Source organism: Podarcis liolepis (assembly GCF_965112155.1).
Source record: "Podarcis liolepis genome assembly, chromosome: 14".
Classification (NCBI taxonomy): Eukaryota; Metazoa; Chordata; class Lepidosauria; order Squamata; family Lacertidae; genus Podarcis; species Podarcis liolepis.
The window spans coordinates 17,676,363-17,697,006 of NC_139569.1; the positions used below are offsets into that span (position 1 = coordinate 17,676,363).

Consider the following 20,644-nt stretch of genomic DNA (forward strand, 5'->3'; position numbering starts at 1 on the left):
AGACTGGAGGTTTGAGTTGCAGCCTAAGAGACAAAAGGGCACTTTCCTTAACTAATCCCAGAATTGCAGAGCCACCACACAAAAGGTCATGTCCTGGCTCTCAACCTGCTTAACATCTGATGGGGGAAACAGGTGGTGACCCGACAGAAGAGGTTCCTATGGAAGACAGTGGTTAGGCATGAACATCCCTCTGCTCACTGTGAAAGGTGTACAATCTTCTGTGTGCCCTATGTGCTAGAGTTTACAAAGGATTATTCCTCTGTACACACTGCTCACTACTGATCAAAGTGACCCTGCCACTGCCTCCCACAAAGGGCCTAGAAGCATTGCCTGGGGCAGGCAGCATAGACACCCCCCAACTCCTCAGGGGAGCATTCTTCCACACCAGGGAGGAGACAGGGACTGCATAAGCTATGAAGACCCATAGCTCAGTGGCAGAGCATCTGCCTTGCCTTCAGAAAGTCCAAGGTTCAATCTCTAGCATCTCTAGGTATGGCTGGGAGAGACCCCTGCCAGAATCCTTGGAGGGCTGCTGCCAGTCAGTATAGACAATACAGAGCTAGGTGGACCAATAACCTGACTTGTTATAAGGCAGATTCCTATGTTCCTAACCCCAGCATTGCCGGTGGGAAAATGATGTTCTTTTCACAATTTTCCACTGGGGAGAAGGACTTCCCTTTTCTCTAATTGAGGGACAGACGCTATGGTGCCTCACTCTTAATGTGGGGGACTACAACTCCACCATCCATTGGCCATGCTGACTGGGGCAGTCCAAAACATCTGGAGAGGGCACAGTTGCCAGCCCTGGCCTGTAACTTGACATTTACAGAGCAGGAACTAGACGTGCAGCTTCCATTTTCAGCCATAAACATTTATAGTCAGATGGGGCCTGAGCCTGAATAGAAGCCAAGGTGGGTGGTGTTGGTGTTGGGAGCCCAGATCATTCCTCTTCATCCGTGCAGCCCTTTCCCCTTATTAAAAACCAAAAAAACAAAACAAAACGCCAGTTATTTCATCTCTAAAGGCTTTCTAAACATACAGCAGGTGTGTCAGATTCTTTGAGGTGTCTGGTAACAGTGCTCTATTTGTTTCAGTCCCCTTGCCTTTCAGGTGTTCAACTCTCCCCCTCCCACTCCCTTTACTAGCCCCCCACTCCACATAGACCAGCCCAAGCAACAGCTTTCTTCCTCCCCCTCTCTTCATGTTGAGAGAGAGAGAGAGAGAGAGAGAAAGAAAGATCCTAAGTTCAGACAGCTCTTGCTTGTCATTTTGTTGTTAGTTGTTCCAGTCACTCTCTCTCCAGATTTAGGTCACATTCACACCACACTCTAAAGTACTATGATATCACCTTGAAATTAATTAATTTGTTAAGGGCGCTGAGAGTTCTTAGGAGACCCCCTATTCCTCTTCCAGGGCTACAGTTCCTACAGTAGTTGCCAACAGTCAATCCCACATCAGAAGGAAGCCAGCTGATTTGCGCAAAACCAAAAAACGATTGCGTCCTGCGATCTGGTGTGAGCCAGCTGACTAGCGCCAGAGCAAAAAACTGGACATTCCAGGTTCTAATCAGAAGCAGGGCTGGCTTCTGTAATTCCCGGATGTCCCGCTTAAAATACTGTGGGTTATAGCCAATATTAATCTGCCTCAGAGTAGACCTGTTGCAACTAACCGACAGGCCTAACTTAGGTTCTTTCATTTCCCTTTTCATTTCTGTATATAGCTCAGGATACAACCCTGTATTTTTATTTATAATTATTAGCTCTAAATATGAATATGAATCAGCAGCATATGGAAATCTTGCAGAGCCAAGTTTACAAACAGACTTTTAAAGGATTGTGTCTTTGGCTGGATTTTTTAAAAAAATGATATGGATTTTATTGTCAACACTTGTATTCTGGTTTGTCAGATACTGCAAATGCTTGGTAAATAAATAAACAATTCCCAGTTTGAGCCTGAGGAAGACGGGCACGGAAGTGGAAACGGTTCAGCCTTAATATCTAGGTGATCTCAGCCCTCAAAGAAAGGGCCCAAATATGATGATGAAACTCAGCATCAAAGAGGCTCCCCCAAGTCACCTAGAGAAATTCCACCTCCATCTTTGGGAAATGAGTATCACACTCTTGGGATTCTGTTCGTATTAGATGTTTTGGCACTAATTCAGCACAGCAGAGGCAAGGCAATGGTCTTGGGGGCTTGGCCTAGATGACCAGCCTTAGGGTCCCTTTCAACTCTACAGTTCTAGGATTCAACTCTGCTGCCTCCTCCAAGGACCTCAAGATGGTATATACATAGTTGTCCTCCTCCCCACTTTTTTCTCACATCAACCCTGTGATGTGAGTTAGGCTAAAACTGAGTGACTGGCCCAAATCTACCCAATGATTTTCATGGCTGAGTGGGGATTTGACCCCTGTTCTCCAGCAATCTAACCTCTGCACCTCTGATATCAACCATCTTATTAAGTACACTGCTTAGATAGTTTTGTGATTAAGTGGTTTCTATACCTTTCTAAAAATAAACAAATGACAACACACATACACACACCTTCCGAGCACAGAGTGAGGCTGCAACCCACTTACTTGCGAGTAAGCCCCCTTGGATCCAATAGGTATTACTTTTGCGTAGACATGGTTAGGAATGCAGTGCTAACTCAGCTACTGCATATCTCAGGAGAGTGGGCACTCAGTGCCTCTTCTGAAAGGGACCTTGCTTAAAATTTCTTCAAGAAGCAGCCCCCCGCCCCTGCCTTGGTTTTCCTGTCCCAAGTACCCAGGTTCTCCCAGGGTGGACCCGGAATATGGCTCTTCAAAGTGTATTCTGGGAAGCAGCAACATACTCTGCACATATTTGAACTAGAAGCAGGCGTTTATAAAAAGAAAACCACAGATAATTCTATGGACCACTTAAGCAGACTTCCTCTGCTGAAAAGTAAAAATAAAGAGCCGAGGTTTTTCATCAAGTTCCTTTTATATTTTTCCAACTAAAACTTTTCATAAGAGCCCTCAATATATTTTAAACAAAATCTGAATCTTTCCTTCCCAAATGTATCTTGGAATGAAGATATACAGAAACTCGGTCCACACCTCCACCCCCTTTCCTGAAGTGTGCCTTCTTTGATGTGCCTAATTAAGAGGCCTAACAGCCAAAAAGTGGGGGGGGGGGGGAGGAGAGAGGAGTTTCGTTTTGGAGGAAAGTAGGGAGTTGCCATGATTTTATTCCCCAGATTTTATTCCATCATTGCATTAGCAATGATAATTGGGGGGGGGGGATGTAGTCAATTACATATCATTTGCAGACTGAAAGCAACCACAACCGGATCAATTTGCTTTCTGGACATAGGATGAATACACAGACATTAGCAATTTCTGCCCCCGTGGCCATTTTCATTGGAATTCTCTGACATTTCTGTTCAGGGGGGACGACAAACTCCCTACCCTTGTATCAAGCTGGGAGGGGCAGGCAGGAAGAGCAGAAGAGAATGGCAAAGGGAAAGTTTTCGCAAGTGATTCAGCAAGAAGTCCATATAATGGGGCAAAGCGAAAGAACATTCCCACTGAATTCCTAGCACAAAAGAGCAATTGTGTTGGAGAGAAGGGGTGGAGGATAAGGAGAGACTGCTTAACGCAAGTGGTGGTTTTGGTTTGTTTGGCTGCTGTTGTTGTTCTAGGTAGGATGCGGGGCTGTACGTGTGCCCAGATTGGACAAATGGGGCATGAGAAGGTGGCCTAATTCAGAAGGACTGCAGGTTTTTTGGAGCTCTGCGACCCCGCTTCTCACCGCGTCTCACCCACCACATTGTTCCAGCTGCACCCTCCACCTGCAGTTTCTACGCACAGGTCTGATTACAGTATGTCCAAAGTCCCAGACAAAGAGGCCCCCATGGCGCATCATTCTGCTCTGTGGCTGGGGAGTGGGGGTGGGGGAGATGTCTGATTCAGTTCACATGTGAAAGCCAATCGACCTAATTCACACTTTCTGAAAACAATATGCAAACTGAAGCATAGCTATCCTATGAAATTCACCCTTCTCTGAAATTTTTGCAGTGCAGTTCTCCGTTCGATTAACGGGCACAAAAATGCACATAGTAAGGTAAAGCACGCCTTAATAATAATAATCATAATAATGATTGCATTAGTGAAAATAGCATAGAAAAATGCATGCTGTGTTTTCGCAAATGTATAGTTTGCAGCAATCTGCCTGATAGGAGCCAAACAGCATAAAATTTAACTTGGAAACTTTGAGGCACAGAACAGAGAAACGAGGATCCAGCCATCCCTAGTAGCAGCAGAATTTTGAGACAGAAATATTTTCCCACAGGTAACTAATGTGACAGCCAAGAACAAAGAAGAGGAATCTCTTGTGCCTGGGAAGAAGAAATGGGGATGATGGACAACAGGAGGCAGTGGATTTAGAACCACATTTGCACCTACGGCCTGCAATTTAGCTGGTGGAAACCTGGTCACTTTTGCCCTCGAGCAAACTCTGAGGCTAGGAGCAGTTTTGGCATCAAAATTCCAGCTGACAACCTGAGAAAGGGACACAGAGCCTCTGGCTCTCCAGATACTTTTGGTCTCCAACTCCCTTTAGCCCCAGCCAGCCTGACCGACACAGGAAGTGGCCCTATGCTGAGTCTGACCATTGTTCCATCTAGTTCAATAGTGTCTAAAAATGCAATAAATACATAGTTTACGTGGAGGCGGTGATGGAAAGATACAAAGGGAGCAAAGGAACAGATGAAGTGAATGGCTGTAGTTGCAGGGAAGATCATCTGCCTTGCATGCAGAAGGTCTCAGGCTCAATCCCCAGCATCTCAACCTGGGGATGGGAATGTACCGTCTGAAATCTGGGAGAGCTGCTGCCAGTCAGTGTAGGCAATGCTGAGCTAGATGGACCAATGTGTCTGACTCTGTATAAAGCAGGTAGCTTCCTACGTTCCATAACTGAAAGCTTTGGAAGTTCTGGGCATACATTTGGAGAGAGAAAACAATGGAAGAGCTCTGGGTGCATCAGTTCCACTTCAGAAACAAATCCAGGTTGTTGAAATCTCCAAAATCTGGGCAGACATTCATGCAAGCATTTTTTTTTTTTTGAAGCACCCCCTAAAGTTAGGCAAAAATAAAAAGTTTACAAAGCCAGGGCAGTCTTCCCATTTTTGCGTTTCAACAGAATAAACACTCACCTGCTGGTTCTTCTGTGCTAGTGACCACAGAGGTGGGGTTGATGGCAGGAATCTCTGGAAAAGAAAAGGTGAAATTTCTTAGTTGGCTTGAGCATGTGTGTGCTCGCCTGGCCACCGTCCCTTCCCACTTCCAGCAGACAGGTTTGAGAACTACATGTGCAGAATTTAGAGGAGTGTGGCTCTTGAAGGGTAGCTATGTTTCAGTTTACAAATTTGCACATTAGCTGTGAGCTGATCCAAATTTCTCCTGTATGTCTAGGAGCCGCACAGTCCCCAAGGCAGACACCAAACCTCAGGATGAACGGAACCCGACCCGTGCAAGGAGGATGCTGAAAACAAAAAGCAAGCCAAAAGGCAGATGATGATACCACCTTGTTGAAGCTAAGCAGATGTAGGTCTGGTCAGTGCTGAGATAGAAGGCTGTCTGAGGACCTTTTTTGCTTTGTTGCTACTGTGGGTTGGGGTGGGAGTTTCTTGTTGTAGATGCTTGTGGGTAGCCATTAGGCCCCTCAGAGTGAGAGTCTGGGTGGTTTGGAGGGTGGGGGTGAACAAAGTGAGAGTCTGTTGGCATAGAGTGGGGGCCTCTCTGCCTCTCACACAAAGAGCACCCCACTCTTTGTGGTCAGATACGGTTGTTAAGATCACTGGTTGTTTAGCTGTTTCTATATGTTTGAATGTTTCATTTGTTTTTCCTAGGTATTTGGTTCAATTGGAAATATTAATTTTTGTTGCTGGAGTGTTGCTGGAGTGTTGCTTGTTTACCTTACGATGGAGTTGTTTATTGGACGTGTTTATATGATTTTGTAATTTTAGTAGATTGCTTTTCACTGTTTATTTTTATTACTTTGTTCCTTGCTCGGGGATTGGAAACATTCATTGCAGAGCGGGCATTAAATATAAATTATAATAAAATAAATGTATGCCACCTTGAGTTCCATGATAGAAGAAAGGTGGGCTATAAACATCTGAAATAAATAGCTCTAAAATGTCACTTTCTGGTTGAATGCTTATCTTCAGTAACAACCTGTCAGTCTCTATTACATTTTCTGGGATTCATTGGCTGCCAATTAGCTAACAGGCTATGTTCAAGTTGCTGGTACAGTGGTACCTTAGAAGTCGAACAGAATCCGTTGCGAAGGTCCGTTTGACTTCCAAAACGTTCAAAAACCAAATGGCTTCTGATTGGCTGCAGGAAGCCGTGGAAGCCCCATTGGATGTTCAGCTTCCAAAAATAGTTCGCAAATCAGAACAGTCACTTCTGGGTTTGCGGCGTTCAGGAAACAAAACATTCAAAAACTAAGCTGTTTGAAAACGAAAGTTACGACTGTATTGGTGTGCAAACTACACAGTGATACAGAGCTTGGGACTTGGCTACCTAAAAGATCACCTCATCCCTTACATACCCAGCCAATCACTTCATTCTGCAGGAGAGGGCATCCTGCAGAATCTACCCTATCAGAAGGCTCATGCCACACAATGTTGGAATCAGGCTTTAAGCATTGCAACACCTGCCTTCTCATGCTTCCTCCCATTATACAGACACTTTCTATTGTTTTTTCAACACCTGCTAAAGTCTTTCCTTCAACAAGCATTCTAAAACTTTCCCCCAGTTGGTATCTGTCTTGGATTTTAACTGATTTTATATATGCCCTGTTGCTTTAAACCATATATTAGGCAACCAGTTCAACTGTTTTATAGATGTAACTTTTTTTATATACATACTATTACATTGTAAATCACATCGGCATAACCGATGGAATGTGATTCATAAACGGAATAAATAATGGCAATGATAATTTATCATCCTTTTAATTTTTTTTAATGCTCTTAAAACGTTTTTAACTTTTACATTTTATTTTCACTTTCTTTTTAATTGCATTGTTTTATCACCAATGTGTTTGATGCCATGTGTGGGACAGGCATCCAATTGATTAATTTGTCATCATCGTCCGAGCTGCAGAAGCTGTCATTGCCATCAGAGAAGCCCATGACAACAAAGCACGAGAAGTTTGGCGGTACTCACTGATGCATGGTGCCACTGGTGACCGGCTCTGTTGGTAACCTTTGGCACAGCGGTTGCAGGTCAACCCGGTCACGCCATCTTTGCATGGGCATTGTCCAGTGGTCTGGTTGCAAGTTTTTCCAGCTGCGCCAACAGGGTGGCAGTCGCAGGCTAAAAAGGTGGGGGGGGGGAGGAGAGGAGGTGAGCAGAGAGAAAGCGGAGAAAAGGTTAAAAGTTGCAAGTTGCAAACACACAAATACATTTCATAATACGACATGCCAGGGGAAGCAGAACTATGCATGGACAAAATGGCAATTCAAAACACATGTAACAATGAGCGAAAACTCTTCCAGATTCTCCAGACCTAGCTCAAACTGCCGTGGCACAACAGGGCAGTTATATGCTACAGGGCAAGAGTTATGATCCCAGCCCATCAGGGATCTCACATAACACCACATAGCCCATCATCTGAGGACAGACAGAGCCTATTCCAGTTGATAACAGGGCTTCCTGAATAAACAATCCCTGAAAAAATCGCTAAAAGGAGACGTATCTTTCAAATTGTTTGCAAAAATCATTCCCCGTCCTCACTTTCAGCTCAGTCCTAAACATGAATACAATGCAAGGGCTAAATATCTATTTATGGATCAAATGCAAAATACTAAATTATTACCATGGCACTGAATAGACTGCAGAACCAAATGGGAGACAATAGTTTTTTTGTAATAAAGGAAGCTGCTCTAATCCTGCAAAATACAGTTAAATTTATTAGCAAGCTCCAACTCTGTACCCTCTTTCTCCAAAAGCTTTCTCTTTTCTCTCTCTTTCTTTTCCTATATAATTGCACTATCACACATAATTCGGCTTAATACTCAACTCATCCCCCAAGGAGTTCTGCAAACTTGTGTTTTTGTGACCCAGTTTTAGTCACACACAGTAATTTGCAACATTTGCATTTATCAGAGTTTAATGCTGCATTTTATGGATGCCTTTAATAATGTTGAGTATATTAACTTCATAAAGTTTTGTTTCTGTCTTTTCTGAACACAGTTTAATGCGGGAGCTCAGAATTATTTAAGAAGGATCCTTTGCCCAGGAGTAGCCAACATGGCACTCTCCAGAAGTGGTCAGGCTAGAACTCCCATCATCTCAGCCCATGGGCGTAGCTAGGAGTTTTGTTGAGGGGGCAGAGCCGACGTGATTGGTCAGTTAGTTAAGTATTACTATTGTTTTACTTGATCTAGGGCAGGTGTCGGCAAGGTTTACCAGCCATGGGCCAGATCACTCCCATGGAGATCGTACGTGGGCTGGACTGGTGCAGCGCGATGCCGGGAAATCGTGTCTGCACATGTCCGCAGCACTGAAAATCGCTTCTGCGCATGCCCAATGGCTAAAATCGTGCCTGCGCAGATGCCATTTCCAGCACCACTCAGCGAGTCCCTGCGCCACACTGGTTTAGCGCAGCACGTGGGGAATTCACTGAGTGGGCGGCTCGTGGGCCAGTAAAACGGTCTTCATGGGCTGCATCTGGCTCATGGGCCGCACATTGCTGACCTCTGATCTAGGGGGAAGCAGCTGCCCCCGCCCTCCTTGGCTACATCCATGTCTCTGACTATTGGCCATGTTTGGCTGGGGCTGGAGGTCAACACCATCTGGAGTGCTTCAAGCTGAAGAAGTCTGCATAGACTAAAATGATAGATGCACAAAGGTGGAGCCATAGTATAAGGCTTGGGTTTGGAGAAGGGAGGTTGGCCAAGGAGGAACAAATGGTCCTTCTTGAAAGCTTAGAAGTTCCAGCTTGGGTACTAATCATGCCCTATGGACATAACCTCTAGTTGTTTATGAGATAGCTGTCCTATTTCAGTCCTGTTGACTTGGGGGAGGGAGGCAGAGACAACTTTTTAACTTCTAAGCATTCAAGAGCATCAGCAAAACTTGGTAGCAAGCCATAAACAAACTTGGGTACAAATCACCCAAGTCAGACTTAACGGGTAATCCAAACCCGAGTTCTGTTGGGATGAGCAGAGTTTGCAAAAGGCAGATCTCCAGCTGAGCCTGTGCTAAGCCAGCTTATGTCACTCATCCCAGTTCATCTGCAGCTGGCTGAACTGAGGCCAGGGTAAGTCCCCCCAAAGGAGAACATAGTGAGGTCTGGGGGAGACTGGCCCCTATTCCAAACTCCTTGCATTTCAGATAGGTGACCAGCAATCCACTGGAACTTACACTGGCACTAAGCTACGCTATGCTAACATGATTCCCATTGTCTTCAATGGGTCTTCCGGTCTGCTCAGGCTATTTTTTTTGTCTGTTAAACTTCACTGTCGCTTGTGAGTCTCTTGAAGAAGCTGGCCCTTAAGGAATCACCTAACTATAGACCAACACACAGCTGTTCCTTGGGAATGTAAATCTGCCATAATGTCACAATACAAACCATGGGAAACTCTTCTTCCTTTCTCTTCCCCTTTCAGTTGCAAACCAACCTTGATGTTTGGTTCCCCCACTCCCCTTCCCTTGCTGGTTTTCAAAAAGCTTGACAAGTCCTGCAGGAGGATTGCATGCAGCCTATCTGTGATATGTTTTCAGTTACACAATTTACATCTGACTCTGCGCTCTTTGAAAGCAGGGGAATAATGGATAATACATGGCAAAGAGTAAACTGATGAATAACAAACAGGAGCAGGCGGTTGGGGGGGGGGTTGAGGAGGGAGGGAAGAACAGCCACCCCCTGAGTTGAAACACTCAAGTGCACATAGAAGCCTGTTTGTGCAAATGAGGACTTCTGTGGGACTTGCAAGTGGGCTGGAGCAGGAGCCAGCGTGTTGGTAACAGCAACAAGGAGCAAGCAGCTTCTCCTTATATGTTGCCACTTTGGGCAGCACTTATAGCAGCCATGTTTGGTGCCCATCGAGACCTATGGGGTGGAAGGCAGGGAGCCCAACAGTGGGTGGCGCCAGAGCCAATGACAGGTGGAACCAATTAATACTAGACTTGTTGCCATCCTTTCTCTCTGCTGAGTTCTACAAGGGGCAGCACTGAGACTATGGGATGGGTTGTAGGTCAGTCAGGCAGGCAGGTGGGTGGGAGGGTTGGCTGATAGCACACTGGAGTTGGTGGGGCACTGCCACATTTGCCCAAGTGTATTGGCAAGCCACTGGCAGTTTGATCACATGTGGGTGTGTTGGCACGGCCATGCATCACCGTTGGTACAAGCCTGTTTCACTATCACTGGGAAGTGAGGAGGTTGCTGCCATGGGGCAAGGGTGTGCGAAGATGAGGTCTGGCACAAGCACCCAGCAATCCTGGGCATCTGCTTGAGGCATATTGGGGGACCCCTGTGTCTTTTGCAGTGGGCACCATACACTTAAAGCTGCATTACACCACTTAAAACAGAGTGGTTTAACAGGGAACTCTGGAAAATGTTGCTCAGTTAGGAGAATAGGGATCACACCACCCTTAGCAAACTAGAGTTCCCAGGATTCATTGGGGAAACCCAAGGCTCTGTTTAGAGTTGTAGGATACTGCTTTAAATATATCGTTTATATAAGGCCTCAGATGTCCTGCCTCCTCCCCCACTTAACCCCCCCCCCCAATACAGTGGTACCTCAGGTTAAGTACTTAATTCGTTCCGGAGGTCGGTTCTTAACCTGAAACTGTTCTTAACCTGAAGCACCACTTTAGCTAATGGGGCCTCCTGCTGCCGCTGCACCGCTGGAGCACGATTTCTGTTCTCATCCTGAAGTAAAGTTCTTAACCTGAGGTACTATTTCTGGGTTAGCAGAGTCTGTAACCTGAAGCGTATGTAACCTGAAGCATATGTAACCCGAGGTACCTCTGTATTATTTTTAGTTTATATTTATTCACACTCACACTTTGCCCTGCCTGAGCCTCAGCTCCTTGGGTTAAGCTCCTGGAGATCAGACTGTTTGAAACCAGCACACACAGCTGGCTTCCAGCATTAAGCTCTGGGCACCCAGAAACAGCCAACTTTCCTTTCTGCCACCCCAGGGCTAAGTAAGCTGCATCAGGGGGACAGTCTGTCTCCTACGGAAACTGGAAGGAATTTCCACGCTGCTCTCAGCGGTCTGCCGATCATGAGCAAGTGACAGGGCAGAGTGGAAGGGAAAGTGTGTTAAGGCTCATTAAAGGTAACGGATTGCAACCTTGAGAGAGACAGAGAGGGAGAGGGAGGTAATCCAGAAAGAACTACAGAGTGTAGCTTCCAGTGGGGATTCTTTAAATTTGGAAAAAACATGTAGTGGAGGAGATCTGGTTTATGTCAGGGGGGGAAAGGGGCTAAATTTATTTACAATGCTTTGCTCATTTTTATTGTCAGAAAAGCAAACAGTGAGGGTGGTTTGCACAACCAAGTCGCTGGGGCCAATTAACCAATCTTGACGGTCCTTGGCCCGAAAGGAATCAAGAGCCTTGGCTTCTTCCCGCCATGAAAAATTGTGCATTAAATAAGATTCATGTTAACCATGTAACTGCAGATTAATAAAATGGAGAAATATTATTAAGACCACATTTATTACACTGCAATTGTGGTGGACATTTCTGTCAGCCCTGTAAATATATAATCTGCAGTTTGCAACCACCAGGGGCTCTTAAAGCGGAACGGTCAAAATTAGGTCAAAATGCGATGGAGGCATGTCCTCTGTCTGGGCCATTGATGGATGAACACACAGTGACCACTGGACTCTGGGAAGCAGAGAGGAGCAGCAGGGGATGAATGGAAGTGCAGGGTAGCTGTGGCCAAAGCCCAAAGGTATGTGGCTATTATAATTTGAGCCTGCTCTACCCAAGAAGTGGAACAAGACGGTAGGAAGATGATGGGGCAGAGTGGACAGTCAGAGGATACCATTTCTGAAAGCTAATGTGAAGGAAATAAGGATTTCATCAGTTTTGTGTTGGTTCTTTGGTTGTGACACTAGGCTTGTAATCCCCCCCCCCCCTTTAAAGGCTCTAACATACAGGAAAGTCTAATATGCACAAGAAGGTGAAGTGTTTAAGAAGGCATGTTTTGCTCAGGAAGTTTTGCTCAAAGGTTCATTCTAGAAACCTGGCAGTGAAGGGGAAATAGAAAAGTACCCAATACTGTGCCCTTCTCCTGACTGGTGAAAAAGTTGGAAGAGAGTAGGTGAAAATATTGAATATGTTAAGCTAGAAACTAAGATAGGTGGTCAGAAGGTTGCAGAGTGGGAAACCTGACGAATTAGAAAAAGGGCTGAAACACTTAAGAGAGCATTAAAACATAGTAGAGATCACAGTTGGGCACTTCAGGAGGAAGGCACCAGAAGAGGACCACGAAGGGACCACGACTCTAAAGTGAGGGGTGTAAACTATAAGTATTTGCATGATTAGGGAAGCAGTCTTGAAAAGGTAGAGTTAGATGAGTTTGTCTCTGTTTATTTATTTGCTCTTGTGGGTAACTACTCAAAGGACAAAATTACTTTGTTTCTAAAACAATTTTCTCAAACACTTCCTTACCAAAGCCTTAAGTAAAAGCATATTTTGTTTTGGAAAACTTTGGTCTGGGGCCTTGTTATTTACCCCACATGTAATTGTCATACTACTCTACCCAGTTTGGGGAGTGGGTTGGGTCACTTAAAGTTCAGGCGGTTAAGGGGCTGCTTAGAGGAGGTGGGCAGAGAAACATAAAGCTATCTCCTTGGAGGTAATGGCTTGGCTTGGTTGGTTTTCTCACCCAACTTTCCTCTTGCAGTCTAGGGTACAGCTCATGATATGCGAGAATTTCTCCTAAGTAGAAAATGGGTGCATCGAGGACAAGGATTCTAGCTAGGGTGGCTAGAATCACTTAAAAAATGCATCATATCGTACAAACGTTATTCTAGCCCTTATGCTATAGCATAACAGCCCGTGCACCGGCAGTCTGAGAACACTGAATCTGAGTCTTTTTCTTGGACCTGGATAAGCCATCCCTTCAAATAGAGTACACCTTCAAATAGATGAATGTCATTTGCAAAGTTGGATGTCTGCTCTAATTATAGCCCAGCTTGCCACGCCACTTGCTTCTTGATGCCAGGGATTCAATCCGGTCCTGTATACCTGAAGGAGCGTCTCCACCCCCCATCGTTCAGCCCGGACACTGAGATCCAGCGCCGAGGGCCTTCTGGCGGTTCCCTTGTTGCAAGAAGTGAGGTTACAGGGAACCAGGCAGAGGGCCTTCTCGGTAGTGGCACCCAGCCTGTGGAACGCGCTCCCATCAGATGTCAAGGAAATAAACAGCTATCCTATTTTTAAAAGACATCTGAAGGCAGCCCTGTTTAGGGAGGTTTTTAATATTTAATGCTGTATTGTTTTTAACACTTGATTGGGAGCCATGCAGACTGGCCAGGGAAACTCAGCCAGATGGGTGGGGTATAAATAATAAATTAATATATTATTATTATCTTGTACCTTTGGTATGCATAGCAGGTACATGTGCTCATTCAACTATGGTGACATTATGCTAGGTCAGTCTGTCTACCTTGCCCAGTGCTGTCTACTCTGAGTGTTAGCTGCTCTTCAGGTTCACGGACAGAGATCTCTTGCTTCCTTATTCTTTTAAGTGAGCGAAGTTAAGCCAGGGACCTTCTCCTTTGGCCACAGGAGGAGGCGAGGCCAAAGAGAGCAGGATGGGCTCCATCTCTCCCTGCTACTGGGATCCTTGCTATGCCCCAAAACGTGTTCAGGATCCTCCCTGAGAGTGAATAAAATGGCTAGCAGATTCACAGCCCTGAGTCCAGGGTACCGTTACTTTTGGCATCAGTTTTTGCTGGATGAAAGGAGGGAGAGAAGCAGCGAAGCGTGATGAGTGTTCCATCAGCAAGTCTTGGACAAGGGCCTGCTTAAAAGATGGGGGGGGGGAAGTACCATGGTTTCCATCAGTGCAACAGTCAAACATGACTCCAATGCCAAACAAAAACACACATATGTGCACATCCCCCCCAAAAGAGATGTTATCGTTTCCCTAATTTTCACCAGATGGGATCCTGCCAATGCGCCATGTCCCAGCGCAACAGGCCCTCTCCAACTCAGCAAGAAGCAAGCACACAGCACCTAATGGGGAACAGATGCAATGGGCCTTATCAGATCCTAGCCAGGATTGGAAACGGACGTGTTTCTGATGAGGGTATTTGAGGGGCTCAGCTGTGATAACACATGGCAGCGGGTGGCGGAGTCCTCAGATGATGTTGAGCCTTCCCTCAGTCACAACATGCTTTGATGCTGGGAAGCTGCGCGTAACACTTCTCGAAGTGAGCTGGGCTGCTCTCTTCCTCGTAGAGCAGCTTTAACAGGGTCACAAAACACCAAACCAAAAATCCCACCCTTCAGAGGTCCCAACAGTCAGTCTGCATGATAACACCAACAAGGTTGACAAGGTAACCACAAACCAGGAGTGGGCCATTTCTGTCTGGGGGCAGCACCCCAATTCTAGGTGGGGCCACAGCCAGTGATGGGCAGAAGGACCAAAAGTGGTTGGAGACGCCCCTTTCCATCCTTCTGTCACTTCCTCCCCCCCCCACTCTGTTCTACCCCTTTTCTCCCTCCTTCTCAGTCTTTCTCCCTGCCCTAGGACTGCTGAGGGAGGTCCTTTCTCTCTCCCTGTCTCCCACTTCTTTAAATATTAATAATTTCCCCAAGGTCTATGGATGAGTTGACATTTCATGTTGGTTTTATTGCTGGTGGTTTACCAAGTTTATTGCCAATTGTTTCCCCCTGCTGTTTAGTGCTGATCTTATCTGCTTTATCTGATAGTTTTAATTTTAAGACAACCCCCCCCCCATTTTAGCACTGGGTTTCCTAATCACTTTTATTTACTTTAAACAAATATCAGAAATCCGAACATTGAACTATAACAAATATAAACAGCGGGTAGAAACATGAGAAATATTCACCACGTGACTAGACTGCAATAGATCTAGATCTAAATCATAACAATGGCTTAAGGACCGGCAATTTGATACAAAACTTTCCCTTTCCCTCCTCTTATGCTTCAATCCTTATTGAACTCAGGTGGACTTACTTCTGAGTAGACCTGTATGGGGATTGCACTGTTAACCAATGTTAGAAACTGATATATGAAAGCTAGGAGCTAAATGGCACCTTAAACCTAGGTTATGGGTGCAACAACAGAATGTCTAAGCGCACTTTTAATAACAAGAATACAAAGCTGAAAATGAATGAACTGCAGTTAAAATATTATGTTCATTTTTCACATGGTCTAGTCCTTAAGAGGATCTCTTCTCCAGTCTTTACAGAGCAGCTGGAAGTGTGGAGGCAGAAAAATGTCCTCCTTCCCTCCACTCTGCAGTTTTAATCTGAAATCTTAGGCGCAGTACTGTGCCTGGAGTTCAAAAACTGCTCGTGCTAATGAAATGCCCTGTCGCAAAATGCGCCTAGAACCATGGGAGTTTAGGACATTGCTGTGAACTGCAATAATTATTTGTAATACTTCTGCAATTTACCATCCTTCCCCATCCATAGATGGAACCTTAAAATATGTGTTTGGGAGGAGCAGGGAGAGGCGATCACATTTTAGCGGTTATTTTATCTTGTGAGTCACCTTGCTGAGTGGTGGTTTTAAGCAGCTGAGTTAGACTGTTGCTTTAGTTTTATCATTCTGGGAAATGGGAGACGGCCCCACCAACCCCAGTGTGCCACCACTTGCCTTCCTTCCGACTTACAACCAGTCCAGAGAGTGGGTGGAGCTGCCTGCCAACTTCCTCTTCCTTGGTCTCATTGGTGCCCTTATGGAATTCAGCAAGGAAGAGGGTGAGGACAAAACAAGAGTTAGCTAGCTCTGGCTCTCATTGCCTCTAGCGCCACCTACTGCTGGTCTCCCTGTCTTCCACCCTACTAGTCTCAATGTGCACCAGCCTCCACTGGGCCAGGTGAACAGGCAGGCCAGAGTGCCAGAACAGGTGTTGGCATTGGTGGGCTCTGCCAGAGTGTTTGGGACAGCAGCTCCCCAAGGGTTCTGACACCAGCCCTTGGTATGAACTGTAATGCTGTCATGAGTCAACCAGCCCCCTGAAAGCCAACTGTATTCAATGCACTGATGTGGGTTCTCTGGAGGAAAAAAAACAAATCAGGAATTTTCTTGGTGCCTTAAAGCTAGCATGTTAATTTTATATGCTATATAAATATCTCAAATATTTTTCCAATCGTCAAAAGTAGTTGAACTTTTTCATTTGGAATTAAAAATTCAATTAAATATAATTAATGTGGTGTAAAATCTTATGTTTCAAAGCTTTACTTGGAAATTACTTTTATTGGAATACTTGTAAATAACTTTTAAGACATGACAATCTAATAGCATGTACTCTCCATACATAGTTTAAGTTTCAAGGGAGAAGGGGCAAGGAAAACACACACATACACAGAAATCTCACACACTCTCTTTACAGATAGTAGCCTGAAAAGAATTAATTACATCTTTGAAACTGCTCAAATTGTCTGATAGTACACTAGGATCCATATATTATGTTACGAATTTGTTTTTGTGAACAAATATATTTTTAGATGTTGAAAAATTTCCATGGAAAAAGCGGGTAGTGGAAAATTCTCTGGAATATTATTTTGTTGCAGGAAATTTTGCAACCCACATCCCTGTACAAAGGCATTTCAAAAAGACAGCAACTTCTGACACTCAAAAGTTTGGCACTTGGATGCTTAGGCAGGAATTCAAGCAAGCTGGTAAAGTCTCATCAAAAGGACAGATGTTGAAGCGTTGCTCTGATGGCGTGGAGTGTGTCAAGCTTTCTCAAGTGCTCAGATCTAACCCTCACAATGAAAGGTTGAAGGGTGTTTGCTACAAACACTGCCAATTTAATCACACAGCAAATTATGGGATGTGCTAAGAAGTGGCTTCCCAGACTAGACAAAGCTGCTACACTAGCTGGCAGGTGGGTCCCTGTTGCTTAGTGGGATGAGAAGGTCTGGTTCTGCCAGTGCATTTGCACCGTGCTGACCTGCGTGTTCTCACCCTTCTCCCTCCCAGTAAGGAATGCCAACTCACCTGCTGGATTTGCTACAATGAATGTGGTGACGGATGCTGAATCGGGTTCTTTTAAAGAGGAATTAGACAAATTTGTGGAGGAAAAAGCTATCAGTGGCTACCATTCACGATGGCCATGCACTACCATCAGAGGCCAATAGAATGGTCAATAGAATGGAAATCAAGCAAGCAAATACAATCAGTATTTGTTGCTTTTGTTTTCAGTCCACAATCAATATATAACTGATTAAACCACAGAGCCTAGGACTTGCCAATCAGAAGGTTGGCGGTTCGAATCCCCGCGACGGGGTGAGCTCCCGTTGCTCAGTCCCTGCTCCTGCCAACCTAGCAGTTCAAAAGCATGTCAAAATGCAAGTAGATAAATAGGTACTGCTCCGGCGGGAAGGTAAACGGCGTTTCCGTGCACTGCTCTGGTTCACCAGAAGCGGCTTAGTCATGCTGGCCATATGACCCAGAAGCTGTACGCCGGCTCCCTCGGCCAATAAAGCGAGATGAGCGCTGCAACCCCAGAGTCGGTCACAACTAGACCTAGTGGTAAGGGATACCTTTACCTTTACTTTATGTCCCCACCACATTTGCATTGTGTTTCCTTTGCAGTGAAATGATGGGGTGGTATAAGGTAACAGCAACACAGAATCACAGAATTATAGAGTTGGAAGGGACCCCAAGGGTTATCTGGTGCAACCCCCTATAATATATAACTGATTACATAAGCTACTTAATTTTGCCGCACAGGAACAGAGGGACAAAGATTGTCAATTTGGCCAAAGACGAACTGCAGCAGAATGGAAACAGGGCTGCATGCAGCAGAGAGTGAGTGGAACAGAAAATGATGCCATCTTACATCCCTAGTGGAGACTAGAGGCTAGAGTTCTCCATGCAAGTGGATGATTTAGGCTGGGTAGACAGCTCTGCCTCTAGACATGCCCCTATAACAGCAATACCTTGGATGAGGCCATTAAGTTGCCAGCAGAGACCTTAAATCATCACGTTTCATTTGCCAAAGAGCCTGCCCTTGCCCCTCGAAGGGAGGATATTTTTGCTTCTAAGGGCTTAGCTGCTGCTGCTTCCCTGGCTTTCATTGGGTACTGTGCACATTTTATGGCTTTGCTTAAATTATGGGGATTAATATTGAGACGTGCCTTAGTTGGCTTTTCAGTTACAACCGTTCAATTAACCCACCCTGAGCATTTCTCCTGTGTTTTCCATATGCCCTGCTTTTCCATATTATCAAGTTCACTCCATACTTTATCCGTTGGCAGAGGGATCATTAGAGGCATTAGCCTGTCAACTTTAATATGGCCTTTGCCTCCCAGACATCCTTGGGATGCTGTACAAGTGCTCAATGGGATGCTGCCTGCGCTTTGGATGTGTGATTATAGAAAGCTTGTAGAAAAGCACATTTTGGAACTATCTTCAGAGTAGATTGAGCTCCTGGCTCCAGCACAGAAAATGCATTAGAGCTACCATTTGAGAAAGACATTAATGGCATTAAGAACAAATCAAAACACAAGCCCTGGTGCCTTCTTGCCCATACAAATACAGTTGCCCCCCTTTATTTGCACATCTATTTACATTTATGTAAATTTGAAAGGGCCTTTGGTTCCTTTAATAGTTGCTCAGCATCAAGAAATTTCAGCTAGTATGGCTTCTCTGATCTTCACCTAACAAACTGCAAGGATCGGACAAGGATTAAAATATACTCAGTATCCTGGGAGCCATTTGGTTGATGAGCAGTTTATGCAAATGTATAAAACAGGCAACCATTTTTCTCCCCTTTTACTCCTACAAAACACCATCTGAGGTGAAGCAGGGGATCACCATGACCCCATCTGCAGCAGTAGCGTGGACCATAAGAAGACAATGGAAGCAGTCCTCAAATTGCCTTACATAGACCTGGCAAGCATCCTAGTTAGATATTTACCAAGTCAGGGTGGGGATGGGGATGTCCATTTTCTCCAGCTTTAGGGCAGTATTTAAATTGAATAAATAATAATAATAATTATCTGGCAGCAATATTGTCACTTTGGTATCTGACTTGAATCTTTCTTATTTGGCCAAGAGTGAAAGACTCGTTTACAAGATCCACTTTTGATTTAGCCTCATTTGTCACCACTAGTGCTTATTTATTAGATTTCCATCTCATGTTTCCATCAAGGTGGCTTCACACACGCTTTTCCACCTCCCCTTTTTACCCTTACAACAACTCTGTGAAGTGGGTTGGGCTACAAGACAGTGACTGGTTCAAGGTCGCCCAGTGAGCTTCATAACTGAGTGGGGATTTGAACCCTGGTCTCCTGGGTCTTGGTCCAACACTCTAACCACTACACCACACTGGCTCCTGACCATTCTGCCTGCAAGGGAATCACTTGATCTTTATGGTTACTCTCTCAGATTGGCCACCAGAATACAGTCAAGAACATACCATTTTACAGTTTACAGGCAAAAGACAGTTTGGGATTAACAGCATGACAAAAAAAACTAGGATATGTGTTATCACACAATCACACTTGAATGAATTTTTGAATGCTAGTGTGGTTGGCAGAGAGGTTTAATCTAATAATGCATGCTGATGGCGCAGAACTTTGCCACATTGATGATGATTTCGTTAGTGGAGTCTGACAAAAGGAGGGAAGTGCAGTGGCGTAGCGTGGGGGGTGCAGGGGGGGCCGGCCGCACCGGGCGCAACATCTGGGGGTTAGGGTTAGGGGGCGCAAATCCACGGGCTAGGGGGCGCAAATCCACGGGTTAGGGGGTGCAAATTACTTGCCTTGCCCCGGGTGCTGACAACCCACGCTACGCCACTGGGGAAGTGTAAAAATTATCTAGCGCGCCTGGGAATTTGATTAAAATAGGTGTGACGAATAAGGAACAAATGTCCTTATACTATAAGCAGTATGGTAAAATATGCTCAACTCTTTCAATGCTGTATTGACAGAAGCAGACCTGTTGGTTGTATGGAATTCCTTTCAGTAAAGCCGGTGGTCTAATAGGATATGAGTCTCAAATCCCAAAAGGCTGCCCCTCCTTCCTCTTGAGGGATCTCCATTGAGGCTCCTCTGAACCTCCCAAACCTTCTTGCTGGACCAATGCAGGCTTCTGTGCAGCAAGACTGACAGCACCACCTGCATGCTGTGGTTACAGATTCCAATCACTTCTTCACCTTCGGGTCTCCATTGAGGCTTCCACAAAATAGCAAGCAGCACCCTTGCCAGCACCCAGGAGCTCATGCAGAGCAATGCTGGAGATCCACAGAGAAAAGAGCTAAACAGGGCAGTGGGCACCAACATCTTTCTCTGGCTCTGTAGGCAGGTGATGAGCCCAGGGCTTCAGGATTGGCTTATCCTGGTAGAGAAAGAGTGGCAGCCGAAACACCACTGTCCCACCTTGGTTTGTGGTTTGGCCATCCATCACAGTCGTATCACCTCTTAATTGAGATGCTTTG

At 45.2% G+C, this 20,644-nt stretch overlaps 1 protein-coding gene across 2 annotated transcripts in view; it reads right to left on the reverse strand.

The window, feature by feature from the left end:
- Positions 1–20,644, reverse strand: part of NTN3 (netrin 3) — a 112,527-nt gene that overhangs the window by 22,897 nt on the left and 68,986 nt on the right. For both annotated transcript variants that reach the window (XM_083473676.1, XM_083473675.1), the window contains 2 exons: positions 7,200–7,349; positions 5,177–5,230 (listed from right to left, as the gene is read on the reverse strand). In XM_083473676.1, the coding sequence (XP_083329802.1) occupies positions 5,177–5,230; positions 7,200–7,349 (204 nt within the window). The remainder of the gene's footprint in view (positions 1–5,176; positions 5,231–7,199; positions 7,350–20,644) is intronic.